This window comes from Mauremys reevesii, linkage group 4 (assembly GCF_016161935.1).
Source record: "Mauremys reevesii isolate NIE-2019 linkage group 4, ASM1616193v1, whole genome shotgun sequence".
In the NCBI taxonomy this organism is placed as follows: domain Eukaryota; kingdom Metazoa; phylum Chordata; order Testudines; family Geoemydidae; genus Mauremys; species Mauremys reevesii.
Window position 1 is genome coordinate 14,091,428 of NC_052626.1, and position 24,202 is coordinate 14,115,629.

The following is a 24,202-nucleotide window of genomic DNA, read 5'->3' on the forward strand; positions in this document are numbered from 1 at the left end:
GTGAAATGAGGGCAGAGTAAACCATAAAGTTAGAACAAGGCAAAGCCAAATGGTCTGGCTTTGTTCTCAGAGACAAAAAAACAGGTTTTCCAAATAGCACTAACAATACACATAAGGGGGAAAATACATAAAGTTATATTTAAGATTACTGTGACTCAAAGAGAAAGTGCAAGTGTATTCTCACTACTTCGCTTCCTTCTATGGTCATTAGCACTGAGGAAACAAAAGCTAAGCCAGTTTTAAGAGAGAGCGTTCCTGAGTTAGCTCACTTAAGGCTAGATCATTCCCATTAGGTACAGCCCAGCGTAAGGGGATGGGGCAAAGCTACACAAGTCAAATGGAAGCACTAGAAAGTGTTCTGCCTTCCTGGACACTCCTATGCACAACAGGAACATGCCCATCTCTACTCTCCTTCAGGGCTCCTTGTCCAATTCCTTGACCGCGGATCTCAGCATCTGTTGGAGAAAAGTAGAGAGGAGCAGTGTTGCCCTGAGTGCAGGAGCTGCAGTTCTTCTCTGACTCTGAGCTGTGCATGGCAAAGTGTTATGGCAGTTGTCACCAGATGGTGCGGTTACACACAGTCTTACAAGTTCTTAGCAAAATCTGAGCAAATTTTTAGTCTTGGAAGAAATGCTGCATTATTGTTGTTTTTTTCTGAATTTTTTTTGGAATATCATAAATATAAAGGGAAGTGTAACAATCTTTATATATGCAGTAACATAAAATCCCTCCTGGCCAGAGGTACAGACAGAGGTACAAAATCATTTTACATGTAAGGGGTTAAGCAGTTGAGTTTAACCTAGCTGGCACCTGACCAGAAGGATCAGTGGGAAAAGAAGATACTTTCAAAACTGAGGCGGGGGGGGTGAGTGGGGGGGAGAGGTTTTGTTTGTGCTCTCTTTGTTTATTCCCTCTGGATATATAGAGAGAGACCAAGCAGGTAAACCACCTCTTGAAAAGATACCTTGAAATGAAACATCTAAAATTACAGAAATTGTAAGTAAAGGCAAGGAAATGTGTTAGATTATCTTTTGTTTTAGCTTGTGAATTTTTCCTATGCTAAGAGGGAGGTTTATTCCTGTTTTTGTAACTTTGAAGTTGAGCCTAGAGGGGAATCCTCTGAGTTTTAAATCTTTTTATCACCCTGTAAAATTACCTTCCATCCTGATTTTACAGAGGTGCTTCTTTTACTTTTTTTTTTTTATAATAAAGTTCTTCTTTTAAGAACTTGATTGATTTTAGTGTCCTAAAAATAAAGGGTCTGGTCTCTACTTTTATTAAAGGCAATTGGTTGGTATATTATTCTCAAACCTCCCCCGGAAAGGGGGTGAAGAGGTTTGTGGGGATATTTTGGGGAAATAGGAACTCCAAGGGGTCCTTTTCCCAAATCTTTGTCTAAATCACTTGGTGGTGGCAGCGATACTGTCCAAGGACAAGGAAAGGATTTGTGCCTCAGGAAAGTTTTTAACCTAAGCTGGTAGCAATAAGCTTAGGGGATCTTTCATGCGAGTCCCCACATGTGTACCTGAGTTCAGAGTGGGGAGGGAACCCTGACAAGGAAGCTTGGCGAGCAGCAAGGAGACTTGCTCTCTGCCATAATCTCTCTAAACAGAGTAAATTTGGAGGAAAAAATTCTCTCTGGGGACTGGACACTGGTGTTTGGCTGAGAGTTCTGAGTGATGGCCTTGCCTGCATGCCATGTGTGACCGTCTCTGTTCCAGGACTGGTGTATAAATAAAACAATTTATGCTAAGAATGTACCCAAACTACACATCACTGATTTCTTCTCAGATGGGAAGCTGACTAGCAAGACCTGGACATCTCTGTTGCTCAGCAAAGGGGCAGTAGAGGGTATTGGTGTTGCTAGCTCACAATTTTATCATCACCATATTTGGTGTTTTTTTCTTAAAAGCTACAGGTCCTAGAGTCACGTGATTAACTGTGAATCTGTTTAGATTTTTTTTTTAACCTAAAGTTTCTAGCCCCCATGGTTGTGGAAAAGAGCTTGAAAACGTGAACTCTAAAGGCTAAAAAACCAGAAGGTAACTAAAAAGAACCCAGCATGCATTATTTATTTATTTTTTTTAATCTCCTAAACCAATGTCATGGTTTTGGATGAAGCTTGACTCATGATTTTTGAATGTTTGGGTTTGGCAATACTGTGTATGTAAGAGTGGAAGGTTGAGAGGAAGAGGGCTCTTTGCACCTTCCTTCCTCACTGTTCACCCATGTAAAGCAAGTTACTTAAAGGGACTACTCACATGCTTAAGTTAGACACATACTTTGTGGAATCTGGGCCAGAATCTTACTACCTTAGGTCCTTAGTGCTCATTATAACTTCTCCCCATTTCTACCAATGGTCTTGCCAGATCTGATTTAACATGACCATTATTTATAATGAGGTTCCTGGGAAGCATCTCCTCTACTTCGGACTAGAAAACCAAGGAAGAGGTAGAAAGACAGATCTCTAGTGTGTTATAGAGTAGCTTTGTAATTAATATTGTCAGACATTTTTTATTTTAATTCAGATTTGATTTAATCATTGCAAAAGTGGTTTGGTCTAGACACTCTGAACTCATTTTATGCCTTAGTCCTTGGCAGTTTTCTGCGCCAGTTATCTTGTAAAGTTGGAAAACATGCAAAATATGGATTTTCTGCATAAACATAAACCTTTGTGTGCTCCCACAGGTTTTGGCAGATATTATAAACTTCTAAATAAGTCTTCCTGAGGTTAGCTGCTCAGCTAGAGTAGCCTGCAGAGATTTTTAAGCCCCATAGGAAACCCCCTTTTTTTTTTTTTTTTTTTTTTTTTTTTTTAAGAAAAACTGGCTGCAAATCAGATATTTCAGGTGGACCTTGTAGGGGATGGTAAATTGGGGCGATTGCTCCAGGCACCGCACTTTGGGGGTCCCCACTGGCCAGCACAATTAGCCAGCATGGCATGGGCAGCGGGTGAACTGCTGGCTGCGGGAATCTACCCCCAGCCCTGCCCCTTCCACTTGAGGGAGAGCATGTGTGCCGGGAAGGTAGGCAGCATGACCCGGCGCCGGGAAGGCAGGTGGCGCCTCCGAAGCGGGGCCATTGGGTGGGTGGAGTGTGGGCAGGGCCATATCTGGCTGTTTGGGGTGGCACCCTGGGCCCTGCACCTCCTTGGGGATGGCTCTGTCCGACGCATGTTCATTTTCATCATCTACATCAGATACCACCAGCAGAAGGCTGATTTTCTTTTTTGGTGGTTTGGGTTCTGTAGTTTCTGCATTGGAGTGTTGCTCTTTTAAGACTTTTGAAAGCATGTTCCACACCTCGTCCCGCTCAGATTTTGGAAGGCACTTTGGATTCTTAAACCTTGGGTCAAGTGCTATAGCTATCTTTAGAAATCTCACATTGGTACTCTTTGCATTTTGTCAAATCTGCAGTGAACGTGTTCTTAAAACCAACACCATTTGCTGGGTCATCATCCGAGACAGCTATAACATGAAATATATGGCAGAATGTGGGTAAACCACAGAGCAGGAGACATACAATTCTCCCCCAAGGAGTTCAGTCACAAATTTAATTAACACATTTTTTTAAAATGAGCGTCACCAGCATGGAAGCATGTCCTCTGGAATGGTGGCCGAAGCACGAAGGGGAATATGGATGTTTAGCATATCTGGCAAGTAAATCCCTTGCAGTGCCAGCTACAAAAGTGCCATGTGAATGCCTGTTCTCCCTTTCAGGTAACATTGTTAATAAGAAACAGGCAACATTATCTCCTGTAAATATAAACAAACTTGTTTGTCTGAGTGATTGGCTGAACAAGAAGTAGGACTGAATGGACTTGTGGGCTCTAAAGTTTTACATTGTTTTGCAGTTATGTAACAAAAAATTCTACATTTGTAAGTTGCACTTTCACGATAAAGAGATGAACTGAAAAATACTATTTCTTTTATCATTTTTACAGTGCAAATATTTGTAATAAAAAATAACAAAGTGAGCAGTGTACACTTTATTTTGTGTTGTAATTGAAATCAATATATTTGAAAATGTAGAAAAACATCCAAAAATATTTGATAAATTTCAATTGGTAGTCTATTATTAACAGTGCGATTAAAACTGTGATTAATCACGATTCATTTTTTATTGCGATTCATTTTTTGAGTTAATTGCATGAGTTCACTGTGACTAATCGACAGCTCTAATAAAAAAACAATGACTGGGTCTGATACAAGCTCTGCTGGCAGATTGGTTGATTCCATGAGAGAAACAATGGGGCAACTATTAAACTACTGAACCTGTTACCTCTGCTCTCTCGTGGGGAGTGAAGAGGAGCCCTGTGTCTGAAAAGATCTTGAACCTGCCACTCCAGCATGCCAGGTGTTGTGAGAAGTGGAGTGATGAAGCAACTGGAGGGCGTAAGAGAAGAGTATTGGGGGCAAAGTGAGGATCATCTGATGGGGAGAGTAGGTGAGGGGGGGGAAGATTGAGGGAAGCTATGGAAGGAACAGATTGAGCGTACAGGGACAGAAAGGCAACAGTCGTAGGGAAGCTTTTGCGAACAGGGCTGCTAACAGGGAGTTTCGCAAGGGAGTTCTCCAGGTGAAGGAGGAGCAAATACAGGACCCTTGGGGTAAGTGGCTGTTTGTAGTGTGTGCTTGTGTTTGGGGGTTACTTGCTGTGTGCTGAGCTTGTGTCTGTCTGTCTGTCTGTCTGTCTGTCTGTTTGAAGGACCATGTACTGTGGCTGGCAGTTGGTAGCTGTGAGCTTCAAAGTAAGGTTTGAAAGCTAGAAGCCTCTGTTAATTGGCTGAGCCTTAGTCAGTGGGCAGGGCTATCAAGAAGGCCAGGGCTTTATAAAGCAGTGAGCAAGCGGCCAGGGAGCTTTGCAACCAGGGCTGCTAACAGGGAGTTGTGCAAGGGAGTTTGGAAGGGGGCAAGGTTCACTTGCCGTTCTTTAAAACCTGTAAACTAAACTATATTCGAAATGTCTTGATTTAAACAATACCCCTTCATTAACTAGGTAGCTGTAGGAGAGAATGCAGGCAGAAGCCCAGCAACAGAGTGGGGGCTACCCAGTTTATTGTGCTGAGTGCCGCATGTATGATTACCTGCCCTGTGGGCGGGTGGCGTATGTGTGCATTCGATGCAAGGAGCTCCTGGCCCTCAGAGACTGCGTACGGGCTTTGGAGGCCAGGATGGCAGAACTGGAGGAGCTAAGGGAGGCAGAGAGGTATGTTGATGAGGCTTTCCGAAACACTGTAGAATTGTCCCACCTCCGGTCAAACAGCCCCTGCACTGTTGAGGAGGATGAAAGGTCCATGGAAGTAGAGCAGTCAACGGAAGCAAAGGGAAACTATGGTCCCATATGAAAAGAGATTAAAGAGGATAGGGCTTTTCAGCTTGGAAAAGAGGCGACTAGGGGGATATGATAGAGGTATATAAAATCATGAGTGATGTAGGGAAAGTAAATAAGGAAAAGTTATTTACTGGTTCCCATAATACAAGAACTAGGGGACACCAAATGAAATTAATGGGCAGCAGGTTTAAAACAAATAAAAGGAAGTTTTTCTTCACACAGTGCACAGTCAACTTGTGGAACTCCTTGCCTGAGGAGGTTGAGAAGGCTAGGACTATAACGGTGTTTAAAAGAGAATTGGATAAATTCATGGAGGTTAAGTCCGTTAATGGATATTAGCCAGGATGGGTAAGGAAGGGTGTCTCTAGCCTCTGTTTGTCAGAGGGTGGAGATGGATGGCAGGAGAGAGATCACTTGATCATTGCCTGTTGGGTTCACTCCCTCTGGGGCACCTGGCACTGGCCGCTGTTGGCAGACAGGATACTGGGCTAGATGGACCTTTGGTCTGACCCAGTCTGGCCATTCTTATGTTAAGATAAATGGGCAGAGAAAATGAAGAGGAGGAAGCGTGAACCGCCAGATGGGGGAGGGTAGCCCCCACCCCTGCCAGAGCTCAGAGCCCTGCATTGCAGCTGCTGTCCCCCCAGGAGGGCAGGCGGCGTGGCCACAGCTTCCCCAGCTCAGAGAACCTAGCTGGGGCTGCGACACAGGGACAGGAGAACTGGCAGGATGGGGCCTGGGGACAAAGTGTGGGCAGGGCCATACCTGGCTGTTTAGGGAGGCACAGCCGCCCCCAGCCTATGATATCTGCCACCCACGGGAAGAGGAAAAAAGCAAAAAGTGAGAAAAAGAAAACAAAAGTTAAAAAGAGTAAACGGTAGAGAGGTGAGAGAGGTGGAAAGGAAAGAGTAGAATGAGGAAATGGAAGGACAGGAAAAAAAGAGCAAAACCTCTTACAATTAGAAAGATTTGCTTTATTTACGTAGGGTTTTCCATTTGCCCTATTATGTACAGTGTCTGAAATGAGGGAGTTCAGTGGGATGGGAGTAATCTTTAGATTAAATATAGCCAGAGGGCTGCAGGGGGAGAGTTTTGAGGCTGACTGGGGGCGGGGGGGCAGACTAGGATTCCCACCAACCAAATCCAAGTCCTGGCAACTGTGGATCTGACCTCAAGATTAAATAAACTCCAAGATTCTTGAATCCATCAGAGGCTTCAGTGAGACCAAGACAGAATCAACAAGGGCCTATTTACCTTAATTTGCCATAGCCATTCTACTGGACACTCTCATCATATCTGGCACAGCTAAGCAGAGTCAGGCCTGCTCTTGTGCTTAAACTGGGTCCTTCAAGGGACCAAACTTTCTTGTATTGCAAAGATCACAAAGTAAGTCACTAGAAAACTCCAGCCAAACAACTGCAGCAGAGAAGGTAGGAATCCATCCAATTCCCTACAATGAACTGTGAACTTCAGAACTTAATGAGGAGTATTTAAATCCTGACTTTACTGGAGATGATTTTTATTTTTAAAAACAAACCAAGCATGCAATATGCCAGTCTAGGAAAAATGTCCCCACTTGCAGCTTTTCAAAAAGTCCTGTATTTCTAAAGACACGACCCTCACGCACCTTACCTGACCATGCAGTGTTAATGTCAATGAAATGTCCCCCGAGATCCACTAATCATTGCATAATCAAGAAAGAGTACCCCTTTCTGCTTATGTACTCAGGTTTCAAACCACCAGAGGACTGAAGTTCTGGAAAAGCCCTGGAAGGGGAGCAGTGGGGGCAAAAAACCTAACTGACTTTAAGACCAAGCTTGATAAGTTTGTGGAGGGGATGGTATGATAAAACTGCCTTCAATGGCGGATAGCCGATCTGTAACTGCTAGCAGCCAATATCTCCAATAGCTGGTGATGGGACACTAGATGGGGAGGGCTCTGAGTTACTACAGAGAATTCTTTCCCAGGTGTCTTGCTGGTGGGTTTTGTCCATGTGCTCAGGGTCTAATTCAGTGGTTTTCAATCTGTGGTCTGCAGACTGCCTGGGGTCAGCATACTACACCTCTACCCAGATATAACGCGGTAAAGCAGCACTCCGGGGAGGACGGGCTGCGCACTCTGGCAGATCAAAGCAAGTTCGATATAACGCGGTTTCACCTATAACGTGGTAAGATTTTTTGGCTCCCGAGAACAGCGTTATATCGGGATAGAGGTGTATGTCTAAGGGGTCCACAAAATGTGACTATGAAAATAAAGTTTCAGAGCCCAGAAAAGACATTCCATTTCTCTGATCAATCAAAAGTATGTGAATACCCCCCCACTTACAGGTCAAAATCAAAGAAGTGTTGTCATTACCATAGAAGCCCACAGTTTAGTACCCTTTCTCATGCTGCGCCAAATGCCATGTCGAGCAGGTGTAACATTTATCATTGAATTCTGTTCATACAGTTTTCAGTCTAAGACTTCTATGGTAGGGGTGCATGGACCACAGGATGAATTTCCAAAGGGGTCTGCACCTCCATTTAAAATTTTTTAAAGGTCCACAAATGAAAAAGGTTGAAAACCACTGCTCTGATTGCCATATTTGGGGTTGGGAAGGAATTTTCCCCCCGAGGCGGACTAAGGGTTCCTGGGGCCCTGGGCCAGAGAAGGTGGAGGGCCCTCCCCACCCCTTCTGCCTGCGGCCCCGACAATGGCCCAACCATATTCTGCCCCTTCTCCCATGGCCCCGCCCTTGTTCCACACATGGTCCCACCCCATTCCACCCCCACTGCACCTCCCGGCACTGTGGCTCCAAGACAAAGAAGCTCTGTCCCCCTGCCATGGCCCTGGGGCCACAGTGGGGAGTGAGAGCTCTCCCAGCGCTCAGGCCACGGCAGGGAATGAGCACTCCTCTAGTCGCAGTGCCACAGTGGGGGTCTGGGTGCTGGGGCTTCTCTGCCCCGCCTGCGTGGCGCTTCCGCTAGGGCTCCGGGCTTCCACCGCCCCATGGCAGATTTCTGCTGGGGGCGAGGCACCCATTTTTCCAGGGCCCCCCAATTGGCCAGGGCCCCTGGGCACAGGCCCCATCAGCCCTTTGGATAATCTGCCACTTTTTCCCCCCAGTCAGACTGGCAGAGACCCTGGGGGGTTTTGGCCTTCTTCTGCAGCATGGGGCATAGGTCACTTGTAGATTTAAACTAGTGTAAAGGGTGGATTCTTTGCAGCTTGAAGTCTTTAAACCATGATTTGAGGACTTCAGTAACTCAGCCAGAGCTTAGGGATCTATTACAGGAGGGGGTGGGTGAGGTTCTGTGGCCTGCAATGTGCACATCAGACTAGATGATCACGATGGTCCCTTCTGTCCTTAAAGTCCTTAAAGCAAGGTGTGGGGGCCCAGAATAAGTATACATGTCCAATCTATTGCCCCACCACAGTTAGGGCAGCCATGTCATTGAATTCATCTTTTATTTCCTGCACATCGCCCAGAACGACAATCCGGTACAGCTGAACACACTTAGTGGCCTTGCACACTTGTGTGATGCCCAACCGTAGATTTTCCAACACCAATCTGATTGCCTAGTGCAGGAGTAGGCAACCTATGGCACATGTGCTGAAGGCGGCACGCGAGCTGATTTTCAGCGGCACTCACACTGCCTGGGTTCTGGCCACTGGTCTGGGGGGCTCTGCATTTTAATTTAATTTTAAATGAAGTTTCTTAAACATTTTAAAAACCTTATTTACTTTACATACAACAATGATTTAGTTATATATTATAGACTTATAGAAAGAGACCTTCTAAAAACATTAAAATGTATCACTGGCACATGAAACCTTAAATTAGAGTGAATAAATGAAGACTCGGCACACCACTTCTGAAAGGTTGCCGACCCCTGGCCTAGTGACTGATCGCAATACGATTCCAAGCTTTCAGGGAGTGAACGTTTCTTCACTGTCAAAGCAGCTCTTGTTTTGGTGTCTCTGCACTGGAGAGCTGGGGTGAGGCTCAGCATGTATTTATACCTGCTCCTGTATTTTTCACTTCATGCACCTGATGAAGTGGGTTCTAGCCCACGAAAGCTTATGCCCAAATAAATTTGTTAGTCTCTAAGGTGCCACAAGGACTCCTCGTTGTTTTTACTCCAGGAATGTAGCTTTCTGCATCTGAAAGTTCCACGGCCATTGCTGTTGATCCCAGATTGGCATCATGATCAGGTTCCACCGCTCGCAGCTTGATTCACGGGCCAAGAAATGCTGTTCCACTGTGTGCAACTGGTCAGTGAATGCCTGCAGCATCTGGTGATTTTTATTCACTGTCCACATCATCCATGCCTCAGTTTTCCCGTTTTCAAAGCTGTAGCCCTGGCTGCTGTGGTGGTGGTTGTAGCTCTGCAACTGTAGCTGTTGTCTCTAAAACAGATGAGACCTCCACTGATCTGTTCAGCATCCGTGCGTCTGACAGCAAGATAGTGGAGAGATTGAAAACAGTTATGAGGAAGAGCAGATTACGGAACAGAGGGAATTGTGGAAACTTGGCCACCATCTCCCACAATTCCCTAAGAGAAGCGCTGGTATCACAATACACTGCAAAAATTACCTAGAAGGTAGTGTGCTATAAGGTGGCAATGGGGGCACTGGGATGCCTACCCATGCTGTCACTAAGCGTATGTCTACACAGCAACTAGACACTTACAGCTGGCCAGTGCCGGCTGACTCAGGCTCATGGGGCTCAGGCTAAGAGGCTGTTTCACTGCAGTGTAGACTTCCAGGTTCAGGCTGGAGCCCTGTCTCTAGCACCCTGTGAGGTGGGAGGGCCCCAGAGCTCAGGCTCCAGCCCAAGCCTGGAAGTTTCCACTGCAATGAAACAGCCTCACAGCCTGAATGCCCTTGAGACTGAGTTGGCTGGCAGGTATCTAGTTGCTGTGTAGACACATTCTAACAGGACCTGGTGCATGGGCAAAGACAGCTAAATGTGAACTCACTCTCATGATATACTGATATTGGTATGTGGGCAGGTGTTTTGCCATAAAACTTTAGAGTATAGACGTGGCATAAATGCCAAAGCCCATGTTAATGGTACATTGCATCGTTAATCACAAAATGCAGGCAATGCAACCTTTAAGGCTAGAATAGCAAAAACATTTGTACATTTTCTATTCCTGTTTTTCTGGTTAAATGTGTAGCTTTAATATTACGATTTCTGTTAAAAAATGTATGCAATAAAACACAAGATGTGCACAGCTTTGCACAGGCTAATGCAATGTTGCTGCTGGATGATTTAACTCTTGCAATTCCTGACTTTTTGCATTGACCTGGATTGTTGCATATAATTATATAATAGAAATCCTTCCCACTGCAATCTGCTATTTGATGTTTCCTGAGATAACATGAGACAGTGTGAAACTACTTTGCAGAATAGCAACAGGAGAAATAGCATGGTTTTGTAATTTGTAAGGTTCATGGGAGTCTTCAGGATACAAAGCACAGCAGGTGCACACACTTCCATATGAAAATTAAGAAACCCTCCCAGCCACGGATCACTAATGAGCGAATTAAACCATCTTACTTTCCACTACACACCACAAAACAAAGCTCAGGCTAGGGCACTTTTTGTTACAGATCACAGGAAAGATTTAGCAGTGAGAGGGGTCAGGAATGAACACTGTTCTCTTTATTCTAATATGAATAACCTAATCTCTTTGTTCAGCAGTCAGAGAAAGTGATTCGCCACTGGCACATGGCTCCCCTTTCCCATCTGCGTCCCAGTATGGGCTGTTAGGGTCTGGCTACACTACAATAAAACACCTGTGGCTGGCCTATGTCAGCTGACCCAAACTCGGACTCCAGGGCTCTAAAACTGCATCTTAGACATTCGGTCTCGGGCCGGAGCCTGGGCTCTGTGATCCTCCCTCTTCATGGGGTCTCAGAGTCTGGGCTCCATCATGAGCCTAAACATCTACACTGCAATTGTACCACCTCCAGCGGTGGCTCCAGGCACCAGCACTCCAAGCACGTGCCTGGGGCGGCAAGACGCAGGGGGTGCCCTGCCGGTCCCTGCGAGGGTGGTAGCCAGGCAGCCTTTGGTGGAATGCCTGTGGGAGGTCCACCGGTCCCACGGATTCATGGATATGCCGAAGCCGCTGGACCGGCGGACCTCCCACAGGCAAGCTGCCGAATCTGTGGGACCGGGGACTTCCCACAGGCAGGCCGCTGAAGGCTGCCTGACTGCTGTGCTTGGGGCGGCAAAAAAGCTAGAGCTGCCCCTGACCACCCTGTAGCCTGAGTCAGCTGACACGGGCCAGTGGAGGGTGTTTAGTTGCTGCATAGATGTGCCTCAGGGGTTCTCAAACTGGGGTTGTGACCCCTCAGGGGGTCGCAAGCTGTCAGCCTCCACCCCCAACCCTGCTTCACCGCCAGCATTTATAATAGTGTTAAATATTTTAAAAGTGTTTTTTTTTAATTTATATGGGGGGGGGCGTCGCACTCAGAGGCTTGCTGTGTGAAAGGGGTCACCACTACAAAAGTCTGAGAACCACTGACTACCCCGGGAGGGCAGAGCTGGTGTTTAGCTGCGGAGCGGATATACCCCGGAGGGCAGAGCTGGCATGTAGACGTACCCCAAGAGGGCAGAGCTGGCGTGTAGACATACCCCGGGAGGGCAGAGCTGGCGTTTAGCTGCAGAGCGGACGTACCCCGGGAGGGCAGAGCTGGCGTTTAGCTGCGGAGCGGACGTACCCCGGGAGGGCAGAGCTAGCATGTAGACGTACCCCGGGAGGGCAGAGCTGGCATTTAGCTGCGGAGCGGACGTACCCCGGGAGGGCAGAGCTGGCGTTTAGCTGCAGAGCAGACGTACCCCAGGAGGGCAGAGCTGGCGTTTAGCTGCGGAGCGGATATATCCCGGGAGGGCAGAGCTGGCATGTAGACATACTCCGCGAGGGCGGAGCTGGCGTGTAGACATACCCCGGGAGGGCGGAGCTGAGTAGCCTTTCCAGGCTGATCACGCTCCGGTCTGTGGATCGGGAAATGCTCCTATTCCACGTGGGGGTGGGAGCAAGTCCCTGCCCACAGTACAGCAGCGCTGCCTGGCCTGGCCTGCCCGTGCAAGGTGCCTGCCCGCACCGCGCTAAGCGCCCAGCACTTGGCGGAGCTCCCACCCCCGGGTTACACCGCTGTGATTCTAACCCCCTGTCCCACGGGCAATCAATCACCCCGGGACCCGCCGCCCTCCTGCCCCGGGCTGGCTGGGCGCAGGGAAGCGGCTTTTCCAGCCGCTCCGGTGAGGAGCGGCCCGGCCCAGCCCACCCCCACGCAGCCTCCCCGCCCCGCTCCGGCCAAGCCCCGGCCGGGCCGGTTCTAGGCTCCTCCCCGCGCTGTCACACTTGCCTCAGGTGCTTCCTGCCCGCTCGCCCGCCCGCCCGGCTCTCCCGGGGTCAGGCGCGCGCGGCGGCGGCGCCCGAGCTCCCGCGCCGGCTGAGGGGAGGCTGCGGCGGGCGGGTGCGGAACCGGCGGTGGGTGGCTGCGGAGCGCCAGCTGCGGGGACTCGGCAGCCCGGCCGGGCCCGCCTCGGCTGGGGCGGAGACCCAGCGGCGGCTGGCTGGTGACTGCTTCCCGCGGGAGGCGAACCCGGGCGGGCTTGCTGCAGCCAGAGCCCCCCAGCGATTGGCGTCCGGGCGGGCAGGGGAGGGGTGCGCCGGGCGGAGGGGTTCTCCGGCTGCATGGCTCAGAGATGCGGCAGCGGGCGCTGCCTGCCCCGCTGAGGAGGAGCCGCTGAGCTCAGCATCCCCGCCGGCTGCCAGTTAGTAGCTCCCCCTGTCGCTGCCCAGCCGGCTGGCCATGGCCGGGGGGGCCATGAAGTTCAACGGGTACATGAAGGTGCGGATCGGGGAGGCGGTGGGGCTGCAGCCCACCCGCTGGTCGCTGAGACACTCGCTCTTCAAGAAGGGCTACCAGCTGCTGGACCCCTACGTGGCGGTGAGCGTGGACCAGGTGCGGGTGGGGCAGACCAGCACCAAGCAGAAGACCAACAAGCCCACCTACAACGAGGAGTTCGCCGCCCCCGTCACCGATGGCCGCCAGCTGGAGCTGGCCGTCTTCCATGACACCCCCATCGGCTACGACGACTTTGTGGCCAACTGCACCCTGCGCTTCCATGACCTCTTACACACCACGGGCAGCGCCGACAGCTTCGAAGGCTGGGTGAGTAGCTGCCCTTCCGCGGGGACGTGAGCTGCCCACCGAGTGTGTGCTCACATCGACTGGCATGTACACGCCCACACCTGTGGGCACGCACACACCTGTACACCTGTATGTATGCACACGCGACTCTGTGCTCACACGCCTACAAGTGCGGCAAGATGTGTCTGCGACGGCCACCATGTTGGCCAACCCACTGGAGATTGAACTGGGGACCTCCAGGGTTAAAAACATGAGCTCAAGAGCCCATGCTCCCCAGCAAGGGGCTGTAAAAACTCATATTCTCTGTGAATATGTGAGTAATGCACACTCACTAGTGGGTTATGCATGCACCTACAAACTCTCATACATATGTGTATGCTTGTAGTTAACTGCAGACATGCATGCGAGGAAGGTCACATTTCCTTACAAATCTATACACACATACCCATATACCTGTGGATGTGCGTGCACACTTGGGGCGAAATTCATCCTGAATTTAAAGCAGTTACAGGGATGAACTTGACAATGCCTGATCATGCATAAATCACATACATACCGGTAACAGCATAAGCAAAACATCAGTAGTTGCAGGTTTTCCCCCGCTTCCAAGTAGGTGCAACTTGCATTCTTCCTCCTCATTCTTTTTGCTGATACAGACTAACACGGCTACCACTCTGAAACCTATCAGAGCTATAGTTCATGTTTCAACCCTAACGATGGAATAGATAGTATCAGAGGGGTAGCCGTGTTAGTCTGGTTCTGTAGAAGCAGCAAAGAATCCTGTGGCACCTTATAGACTAGTAGGACCAATTTTTGCTCTAGATTCCTAAGTGGTCTCCTCAAGGATTGAACTCTCAACCCTGGGTTTATAGTAGGCCAATGCTCAAACCACTGAGCTATCCCTCCCCCATTTTGCTGATACAGACTAACACGGCTACCACTCTGAAACCTGTCAGAGCTATAGTTCATGTTTCAACCCTAACGATGGAATAGATGATATACAGAATCATAGAAATGTAGGACTTCAAAGGACCTGAGAAGGTTATCTCCCTCTGTGCTGAGGCCGGATTAAGTATACCTAGATCATCCCTGACAGGTGTTTGTGTAGCTTATTCTTGTTCTTCAGTGAAGGGGATTCAGTGACAGGGATTCAAAAACCTACCTCAAACCTGATCCAGTGCTTAACTATGCTTAGAGTTAGCAAGTGTTTCCTATTGTCCAATCTAAATTTCCCTTACTGCAGGTGAAGCAGATCGCTTCTTGCCCTACCCTTGGTGGATTTGGAGAACAATAAATTACTGTCTTCTTTATAAGAGCCATTAATATATTTGAAGACCTGAGAGTCTTATCAGGTCCACCTATTTCCCCCCAGAGTCTTCTCTTCTCTAAACTGAACATGCTCCATTCTTTCAACTTTTCCTCAGAGGTCAGGATTACTAAATCTTTTATCACTTTTCCTGCTCTTCTGTGGAATCTTTCCAATTTTTTCACATCTTTCTTAAAATGTGGTGCATAATAATTACCTCTGTGTCAGTTAAAGGATTTCCTGCTTTTATTTCCAGAACTAGAACATAGGGAAGGGAAGTGTATCCATCTAGCAGTAATTTACAGTTGAACAAGAAATGCTGAATGAAAATACGCACCATTCAAGGTAGACAGATTGCAGAGGAGTTTGGATACTCACAGGAGGAATTACAGTTAATAACTTGTTGAGACCAGACAGTTTAGTAAAAAAACCACCACAGTCAAATCAGACTGATGATACATGGGGAAGAGAGAAGTGCCACTAGAGAGAACAGATAGATGTTGGGATCTTATCACAAGAGAAGCTGCCAGTGTTTTCCTTTCTCAGTTCAGCATAGTGGCTGAGAAATAACATTATGTATTGAAGTACCAGAGAGACCATTATGTGTCTTAAGAAAAATACAACATTGGTGCTCCACATTCTGCTTATTTATTGTCAGCACCAACAGTGTGCTAAGTGTTCTCCAGCCAAGTGTGAGGTTCCTGCCGTGTAGAATGAGCAGCTGAAATAGATAATGGACTGATGAAAAGATAAGACAAGGGAGGAACCTCATGCGATGTGACAGCATTGTGGTTGACACCCATTTTGTCAATCTTTTTGTTAATATTGGTTATTAGTTTTGTCTATTTCAATAACACTTGTTTTAGGTGGAAGGGCTCGAGGCCTCCTTCTACAATGTATGGGCTACACACCCATAGATATCTGTACAAAATCTGTATGTGCTGCTCCAGCTACACCATTGTAGTGTAGACACTGGCCACAGTGAAGAAAGGGATTTTTCCATCACTGTAGTTAATCCACCCCCTCGAGAGGTGGTAGCTAGGTTGACGGAAGAATTCTCCCATCGACCTAATGGTGTCTACACCAGGACATAGGTCATTTTAACTACATCTCTCATGCATGTGAATTTGCCACACTCCTGAGTGACATAGGGCTTGTGTTCACTACTGGGGTAAGTCGACCTAAATTATGCTACTCCAGCTATGTGAATAATGTAGCTGGAGTCAACATAGCTTAGGTTGACTTACCCCGGTATCGTCACTGCGTTGTGTCGATGGGAGACCCTCTCCAGTCGATTTACCTTACTCTTCTTTTCAGAGAGATGGAGTACCGGGGTCAACCAGAGAGTGCTCTGCTGTTGATTTAGCACAGGGGTTGGCAAACTTTTTGGCCTGAGGGTCACATCTGGATATAGAAATTGTATGGCAGGCCATGAATGCTCACGGAATTGGGGGTTGAGGCGCAGGAGGTGGTGGGGGCTCTGGGATGGAACCAGAAATGAGGAGTTCAGAGTGTGGGCTGGAGCTCCAGACTGGGGCAGGGGGTCGGGGTGCAGGAGGGGTGAGGGCTCCGGCTGGGGGTGTGGACTCTACTAGGGATGAGGGGTTTGGGGTGCAGGAGGGTGCTCTGGGCTGGGACCGAGCGGTTCGAAGGGCTGGGGCAGAGGGTTCGGGCACGGGGGCCAGGCTCAGGGGTGCAGGCTTTGGGCAGCGCTTACCCGAAGTAGCTCCTGGAAGCAGCGGCATGTTCCCTCTCTGGCTCCTATGTGGAGGGGCGGCCAGGTGGCTCTGTGCTGCCTTGTTCACAGGTGCCGCCTCTGCAGCTCTCATTGGCCAGGGTCCCTGGCCAATGGGAGCTGTGGGGGGAGGCGCTTGGGGCGGGGGCAGCATGTGGAGCCCTCTGGCTGCCCTTATGCATAGAAGTTGGAGGGGGGACATGCTGCTACTTTCGGGAGCCGCGCGGAAAGCCCCCGACCCCGCTCCCCTGCTGGAGCGCATTGCGGGGCAAACCCTGACCCCCGCTCCTGGCGAGAGCTTGAGGACTGGATTAATAGGGCTGGCGGGCCAGATGTGGCCCGTAGGCTGTAGTTTGCCCACCCCTGATTTAGAGGGTCTTCACTAAACCTGCTAAATCAACTCCTGCTGCAGTCGATTGCAGCAGCGTTGATCTCCCCATAGTGAAGACAAGCCTGTAGCTAGGTTGATGCTACTAAACTTAGACTGACCTTTCTACACTGCTGAGGGCTGTGACAAATTTTGTGCCCTATGCAATATACTTAGATCAGCCTAACCGCCACTGCAGATGTAGCTGGGTTGATGGAAGAATTCTTATATAACATATCTTCAGATATGTTTTAAAGAGGACTGTGACTAGTTGTTCTCCATATTCATTGGATGTAGGACAAGAAATAATGGGCTATCTGCAGCAAGGGAGATTTATCTTATATATTAGGAAAATCTTCCTTGCTATAAGGATAGTGTGTACTGGAATAGGTTACCAAAGGAAGTTGTGGAATCCCCATCATTGGAGATTTTTCAGAGCAGGTTAGACAAACAGCGGTCAGGGATGTCCTGTGTCAAAATGGGGGGAATGGACTAGATTAGATGACCTCTTGGGATCCCTTCCACACTACCTTACACAGAATCATAGAATGAAAAGTTCTTTATACCAGTATAGCTTATTCCCCTTCCTGTGTGGACATAAGGTATACTGGTATAAACACTTTTATACCAGTGTAACCGTCCTCACTAAAAAAAGGGGGTTGTACAGCTTTAACTACACCAGTATAATAAAAACTGTACAACTTTTGTGGGTAGACAATGCCTAAGAACTAACACACTCTTTTTGGTCTGGTGTCCTAAAATATTATTGTAGCCCTTGATGCATCTAACTAATCAATGGCTAGTATTTCCTGAAAGCCATAGGAAAGCATAGTGCACAGTGCAAATCTTGCAGTCTGTAATTAGACAATTTAGGATGCTTGAGCATCCAGATGTGGAAAGAAAGGCATCTTTAGCAAGTAGTATGTCACTACTACTGGTCCTTGTCAGTTAGTGTGATTATATGTGATGATTTGCTTAATTCATAGCAATTTAGGCCCCAAACTCTTACATAAATGAGTAACTTTATGCATGTGAGTTGTCCCAGTGCTGGGTATCAGAATGGAATACTGTGTTTGGGGTGTATGTTGAATTTCAACATTCGGAGGATCTTCTTAGAATTACCTAGGTCTCATAACTCTTTGGATGGGTTGATTTGCCAAAGCCTCTCTGCTAAACAAATATTATTACAACCTGAATATTTCTGTAATTGCATATTCATTATTAAGCAGGTGTGACATTCATCTTGCAAATTCGTCAGAGCGTGTTAATAGGGAAGATTTGTAGTGAGGCTCTGCTCTCTTTCTCTTTTTTGTTTACCTTTTTTAGGTATGTTTAATGTCTCCTGTTAAGTGCCAACATGCCTTGCGTATGAATAAAGTGGGCATAGCTATCTCCACTATCATGTACCTTTGGGTGCTGAGTGGGTGTAAAACTCTGCCAAACCTGAATGGCAGCACTTTACACTTGCTTTACACAGGTGCATACAGCTACACCAGGTGCAAGGCAATGGAGAATCAAGCTCATCGTTATACTCTGGATGCTGTTATGTTGTTATGTGCAGTGTGATTACAACCCTGGTGCTCCAAGAATTAGTTTAAAGCATTTGTTGAGCTTTGCAGACATTTGTTTAAGGATTTTGCTTGTAGCTCAACTACGAAGCCTCATTTACTTGTGCCTCTGCTGACAATCAGATGACAATTAGGCTGTGTCTACACGAGAGATCTTATGGTGGCATAGCTGTACCGATGCAGCTGCGCTGCTGTGAGATCTCTCGTGTAGCCGCTTTACGCCAACAGAGAGAGCGCCCCCGTCAACATAATTAAACCACCACCAGCAAGAGGCGGTAGCTGTCTTGGCAGGAGAAGCTCTCCCGCTGACAGCGCCGTGCACACTACTACTTATGCCGACAAAACTTATGTTGCTCAGGGATGTGTTTTTTCATACCGCAGAGCAACATATGTTTTGCAGACATAGGTGGTAATGTAGACATGGCCTGAGACACAATATTTCAGAGGTTTTCAAACTGTCGGGTGTGTCCCTTAAGGGGGAGCGTAAGAACATTTGGGGGGCCCAGCAGCAAAGCAAGGCAGCTCTGGATTCAGCCTGGTGTGGTGGGACTTGAGTTAGAGGGTGGAGGTGGTAATCCCTCTTCATCTCTTTTTGTCTGGTTTGGGGGGGCGTGACCAAAAATTGTAACTCAAAGGGGGAAGCAGGGATTTGGCTCAAAAAGTTTGAAAACCTCTGCCATATATAATGTAAAATACTGAAGTTTTAACTGAATGGAGAAATGTTTACAGTAGCCAAATATCTTAGTACCAAATATCTTCGTATTCATTCCTATGGGACTTATGTAGTAGCTGATGTACAGTAACTTTTAAGCATGGACAGATAGTAATTGTAAGAGCATGTTGGAACAGCATTGAATTGTCATAGTTATTAGGGAGGGATTTAATTATTGTTACAAAGGTTGTCAGTCTATAGATTTAGCTCATAGAATTTTCAGCACTTTTACTCACCAGCCTTGTTAAACTACCTCAAACTTTTTGTTAGCTTTGATCTTGAATAGTATGAAGGGATTCACCTACGTAAACATCTCTAAAGCCGCTAGGGGAAAATACACAATAGATGGACTGTTAGATTGATGGGCTTGAAACTGCTGGCATGGCTTGAAAATCTTATTTCCATCTGCTCCCATGATGGATGCTTGCACAGTGGCTTGTTAGCAGTTCACTTGGTTGCAGTGTGGGTGAAAACTAGCCTCACCCTTCTTGTGTTCCCTTGAAAAAACCCTTTTAAATTTCTCCTGCAGCCTTTTGTAGGGTTATAATTTTCTTGGAGCAGATACAAAAATTTTGCCCTTGTTTTGAATGGGATCAGTAGAATAATAATTTATTTATTTATTAAGCATCAACTGCTAAGTGGTGTATAAGACCCAAAGGAGGACACAGTCCCTTCCTCAAGTCTTCTACAGTCTAGGTGGGCAGACAGATGACACGGTGAACAGGGGTGCCTTAGAGGATGGTTGTTTTAAGACCCAAAACTGTGAGCCAGTAGGAAGTTGAGGGTGCTCAGCCTTTCTGATTCAGGCTACTGAGCATAGGTTGTTTGTTGTATGTTTGATTTTTGTTGACAGCCTATTTCCTGACATGGGTTGTCATTGTGGACTTTGCAGAAGTGGATGCTAATATCTAAATTGTATCATAAAATTTATTAATCTTACTTGGGTTATTGCTGATTATGTACTATATAGATTGTATTACTTTTAAACCAACCTTTGTACTTTTGGATAATTTAAGCACTATACCCAGATGTACAGACACTCTTTTCTTAACCTGTGTGTTATATAATTTTAACATTGGCTTAATAAAATTTCTGAATCTGTAAAGAGAGATTTGAACGAGAGGTTGAATGATGGGCAAAATGCAAAATCTGACTGTTTGGTTCAGAAAGAAGTTTTAAAAAATTGATTGGGTATTTGCTTACCCGTCCAAGTCAGTCTGTTGCCCATCTTTAAAGGCAGGGTGACCTGCTTCTTGCAGAGTTGGATCAAATAGCCACTCATTCCGTGTGGCAACAACTTTAATCTAAGATGAAGACTGAGTAAGCTAAACAGAAAGAAAGGGTGGCTTTCCTGCTACTGTATACCAGGTTACCAAATTGGATCACAGGGAATGTTGGTGAAACTAATTGGAGACCCTGGTTAGAGGGTAAGGGTGTAGTTCTGGGATTTATTAATCTGGTACTGGGGTCAGAACACGCTTACACAATAGGACCAGTCATGTCAGTAAAGTCACTTCTGGGATGAATGTTTGCAGGCCTGAGCCCCTGGTCACTGTTTTAGAAGAGTCTGCTTGTTGAGAAAGGGAGCTGAGGTTAGGTTAACAGTAGAAAAAAGCTAACCAAGCACCTTGGGGAGGTTTCTGTATGAAACTGAGTTCTGTAGGACTCTTGTAGTCTAATCTGATGGGGCCTCTGTGCGTTTGCATTTATATTAAGCCTTTACCACAGAGGCTTTTTTGTAAGGCTGCGTTTTAGCCAGCATGAGCCAGGTTTTTGATTTTGAGTGATTTCTGAGAAATAATTTGGTTTTGACTTATTTTGAGCACCAGGCAATAATGGGCCACCCAGGGTCTTGGACTACTGAATGGTTGGAAAACCTACCAGTTTATAGTGTAATTCAATATGAAAGAGTATCTCCTTACTAAGCTGAATGAACGAAATTCAGCTGTTTTCCCTCTTGCACAGTATACAAGTTCCTTCCATGTTCTATGCTTGAGTGAGTTGTTGTGCTTCACTAATACAATCAAGAAATCCCCAGAGCTTTTGTGTAACCATGGAAAAGGACAAACGGAAGAGACATCAAATAAAATCAGTCTCTAAGTATTCCTGTAAATGGTTCCATACCAAACACCACACTTCTCTGTCCACAAAATCTCAGCCCATTTGGAAATTCTGGGATATACGCAGCAAACAATTATGGCTCATAATCATAAACCTTTAAATGAGGCTACCTCTGACTAGTGTGAAATCTTAGTTTTTAATATCAAGGAGACAACATCTGAAGTGGTGGGTTACCAACAATAATTATCATGCTCCAGGCTGCAAAGTCTTTAGACTAGTCAAAAATTGAAGGATCAAGTAAAAACATCCTGGTTTATTTTTAAGGCAAGGTTTACACTAGATATAGGTATCCCAGCTAACTCTCCTAGTGTAGACGTAGCTTTTGCTGGAATAACTGCAGCCACACTAGGACTTTTGCCATTACAGAAATGTTACGAAAAAGAAAATGATAGCTGCTGCTCTTTTATATGGTGATAGAGCCTATAAAGGCTTCAGTCAGCACTCCATTGTGCTAGCTGATGTACCTGTGAATAAAATAAAGACATTCCGTGACCCAGAGAGTTTACAGTCTAGGGCTATGACAGTTTGAAATAGGTGGATAAGCAGACACATGGGAGTGGTGGATGGCGGAACAGTAGAGAGGGCCTGGGTATATATGGATAAATTAGTTGCCTCAGTGGACAAAGTAGGTGCAAGTGGCTGCCAGTGGTGGTTTGTAGGCATCATTGCAGATGTAGATATTTAAGGAGGCCCTGAGGAGAGGAGAAGGCAGTGACTCTATGAATTTTGATGGGACATTCTTCCCAAGCATCAGGGGCATTCATTGCCATTAGCGATAAGAACAGATGGCCTTACCTGGACTGTGACTCAGTAAGCAGTCTCTTATTTTTCATTCTTCAGGAAAGTATTTTAAATGTTTCTTTCAAACACATAACTGGAAAGGACCTTTTGGGTCATCAAGTCCAGTCCCCGTCCTGTCACAGGTAACACCGTCATATAATCCCATTCATGAATTTATCAAGCTGCATCTTAACACTAGTTAGGTTGTTTGCCCCCACTATTCAGGCTGTTCCAGAACCTCCCTCTTCTGATGATTGCAAACCTAATTTCCAGCCTAATTCTGATTCTGATCTAATCCCCCATATAAATAAGGAGTAACACTAACACAGTTAGTGGTGTAAAACTGCCGTGAGAGAAGTCAGGCTCTCCGCATTCTTTCTGGCATCAATTTTCCTTCTTTCTGGCATCCATTTTTAAGGCCATCCTAATGAATGTCTTCCTCCTCCTTTCGCACTTCATTGTGAAATGTCAGTCTGTAAAAAGTTTCTTTGTTTTTAGCTAGACGCATATCATGTGTGGGATGCGATTTCGGAACAGGAATCCGGACATTTGCTTCTAATTTGACTCACATCAGCTTTATATCCGTGTCAACCCATTGACCTCAATGGAACTACTTCTGCTTTGCTGTGTTGTCCAGATAGATGGGGCAATTTCCTGTGGATGTGAAAGCTATTGTATCAGAACAGAGATTAGGAATTGTATGTAAAACATGAATGTAGACCCTACCAAGGTCCTGATCCTGCAAGCTGATCTGATGAGCAGAACCCTGCATCCCTATGGAGTCCTGATGATGTTATCTAGGCTGTGCTGGAAAAAGGGATCTGTGTGCGCAGATTAGTTTACAGGACTGGAACCACACATAGGTGCTCATTCATCACTTTATTAATAATGTAGATTTAACAATAGTGAAGAACCCAGTGCAGAAGCACTGAGCACCCTAGAGATAATTACATTTATAATTACTCCCAGCAGCAATAAATAATAACAAATCAAATCAGTTCAGCCCACAGCATCAAATAATTGGCGGGAGACAAAAAAAATTATTCCAGCCAATAAAACAAAATAAAACAAAAGCACCCTCTCTCCCCTCATCCTGCGCAGGAACATGCCTTCATCTTTCCCCCAAACTCTTGGAGCATGCCTGGAAGATCATCAGGTCAGGCTGTTTCATCCCAAGGAGGAAGCAAGTTCTAGTGTCCTAAGGCCATCCCAAGAACACTCAGCCAGCTGATTTTTCTCCTTTATTAGCTGTCTGTATCTTTGGCCAGTATGTCATAGTGAGAAAAGTGATCTCTCTGATAGGCAGGTCTGAGGATGATGATGATGATATTTGTATTATCATAGCACCTAGCAGCCCTAGTCAGGGACCAGGATCCCATGATCCAGGGCACTGCACAAACATAGAACAAAAAGATGTACCTGCCCCCAGGAGCTTACAGTCGAAGTATAAGACAAAAAACAACAGATGGGGACACAGATGGATGGGGGAGTACCAGGAAACAATGAGACAATATGGTGATCGGCAGTGGTCTCACCACACCCCAGCAGCCTAACTGCTGTTAAGTTTTTTTTTGTAGGTGTGACATCAAAGGAGAGTTTTAAGGAGGGGTTGTGAAGAAAGATAATGAGGTTGCTTTGCAGATGGTTACCGGAAGCTCTTCTCAACCATGAGGGGCAGCATAGGAGAAGTAAATGAGTGATGGAGGCTGACATCATTGGCCAGTTGGAAGTGGGAGGTGATCTTTTGATACGGAATGAGAGAGGATAGGAAAGGGGGGATGAGCTGTGAAGACAAGTAGCTTAAGTTTGGAGTAGAGCTGGGGGAGCTAGTGAAGGAATGTAAAATGAGGAGTGACGGGGTTACCGTCACGGGCTAGGAAAATGTTTTTAGCCGTAACTTTCTGAATGGACATGAGCTGGGCAAGATTGCATATGTCAAGGGCAGAGAAGGAGGTTGCAGAAATTGAGATGCAAGACAGTGAGAGCCTGGATGGGAGTTTTAGTTATGTGGACAGATAGGAAAGGGAGTATCTTAGAGATTTTAGGCAGAAAGAATTGGCAAGATTTAGACATAGCCTGGATGTGAGGACCTAGCGAGAGTTCTGAGTCAAAGATGCTTAGAGGC

At 46.5% G+C, this 24,202-nt stretch overlaps 1 protein-coding gene and 1 long non-coding RNA gene across 3 annotated transcripts in view; one reads left to right on the forward strand and one right to left on the reverse strand.

The window, feature by feature from the left end:
• Positions 1-9,466: 9,466 nt before the first annotated feature.
• LOC120404958 lies at positions 9,467-12,318 on the reverse strand. The gene is made up of 2 exons (XR_005598282.1): positions 12,124-12,318; positions 9,467-9,768 (listed from the first exon to the last, which is right to left on the reverse strand). It is a non-coding gene; the product is annotated as an uncharacterized LOC120404958 (long non-coding RNA).
• Positions 12,319-12,485: 167 nt separating this feature from the next.
• Positions 12,486-24,202, forward strand: part of PRKCH (protein kinase C eta) — a 157,490-nt gene continuing 145,773 nt past the window's right edge. Inside the window, exons 1-2 of one of the 2 annotated variants that reach the window (XM_039538073.1) lie at positions 12,486-12,589; positions 13,252-13,509. Coding sequence is in view for 1 of the 2 variants with exons in the window: in XM_039538072.1 (XP_039394006.1) it covers positions 13,147-13,509 (363 nt within the window). In the remaining variant the exon portion in view is untranslated. Of the gene's footprint in view, positions 12,590-13,011; positions 13,510-24,202 lie in introns of those variants that run through there. The other variant, XM_039538072.1, reaches the window with a different exon arrangement.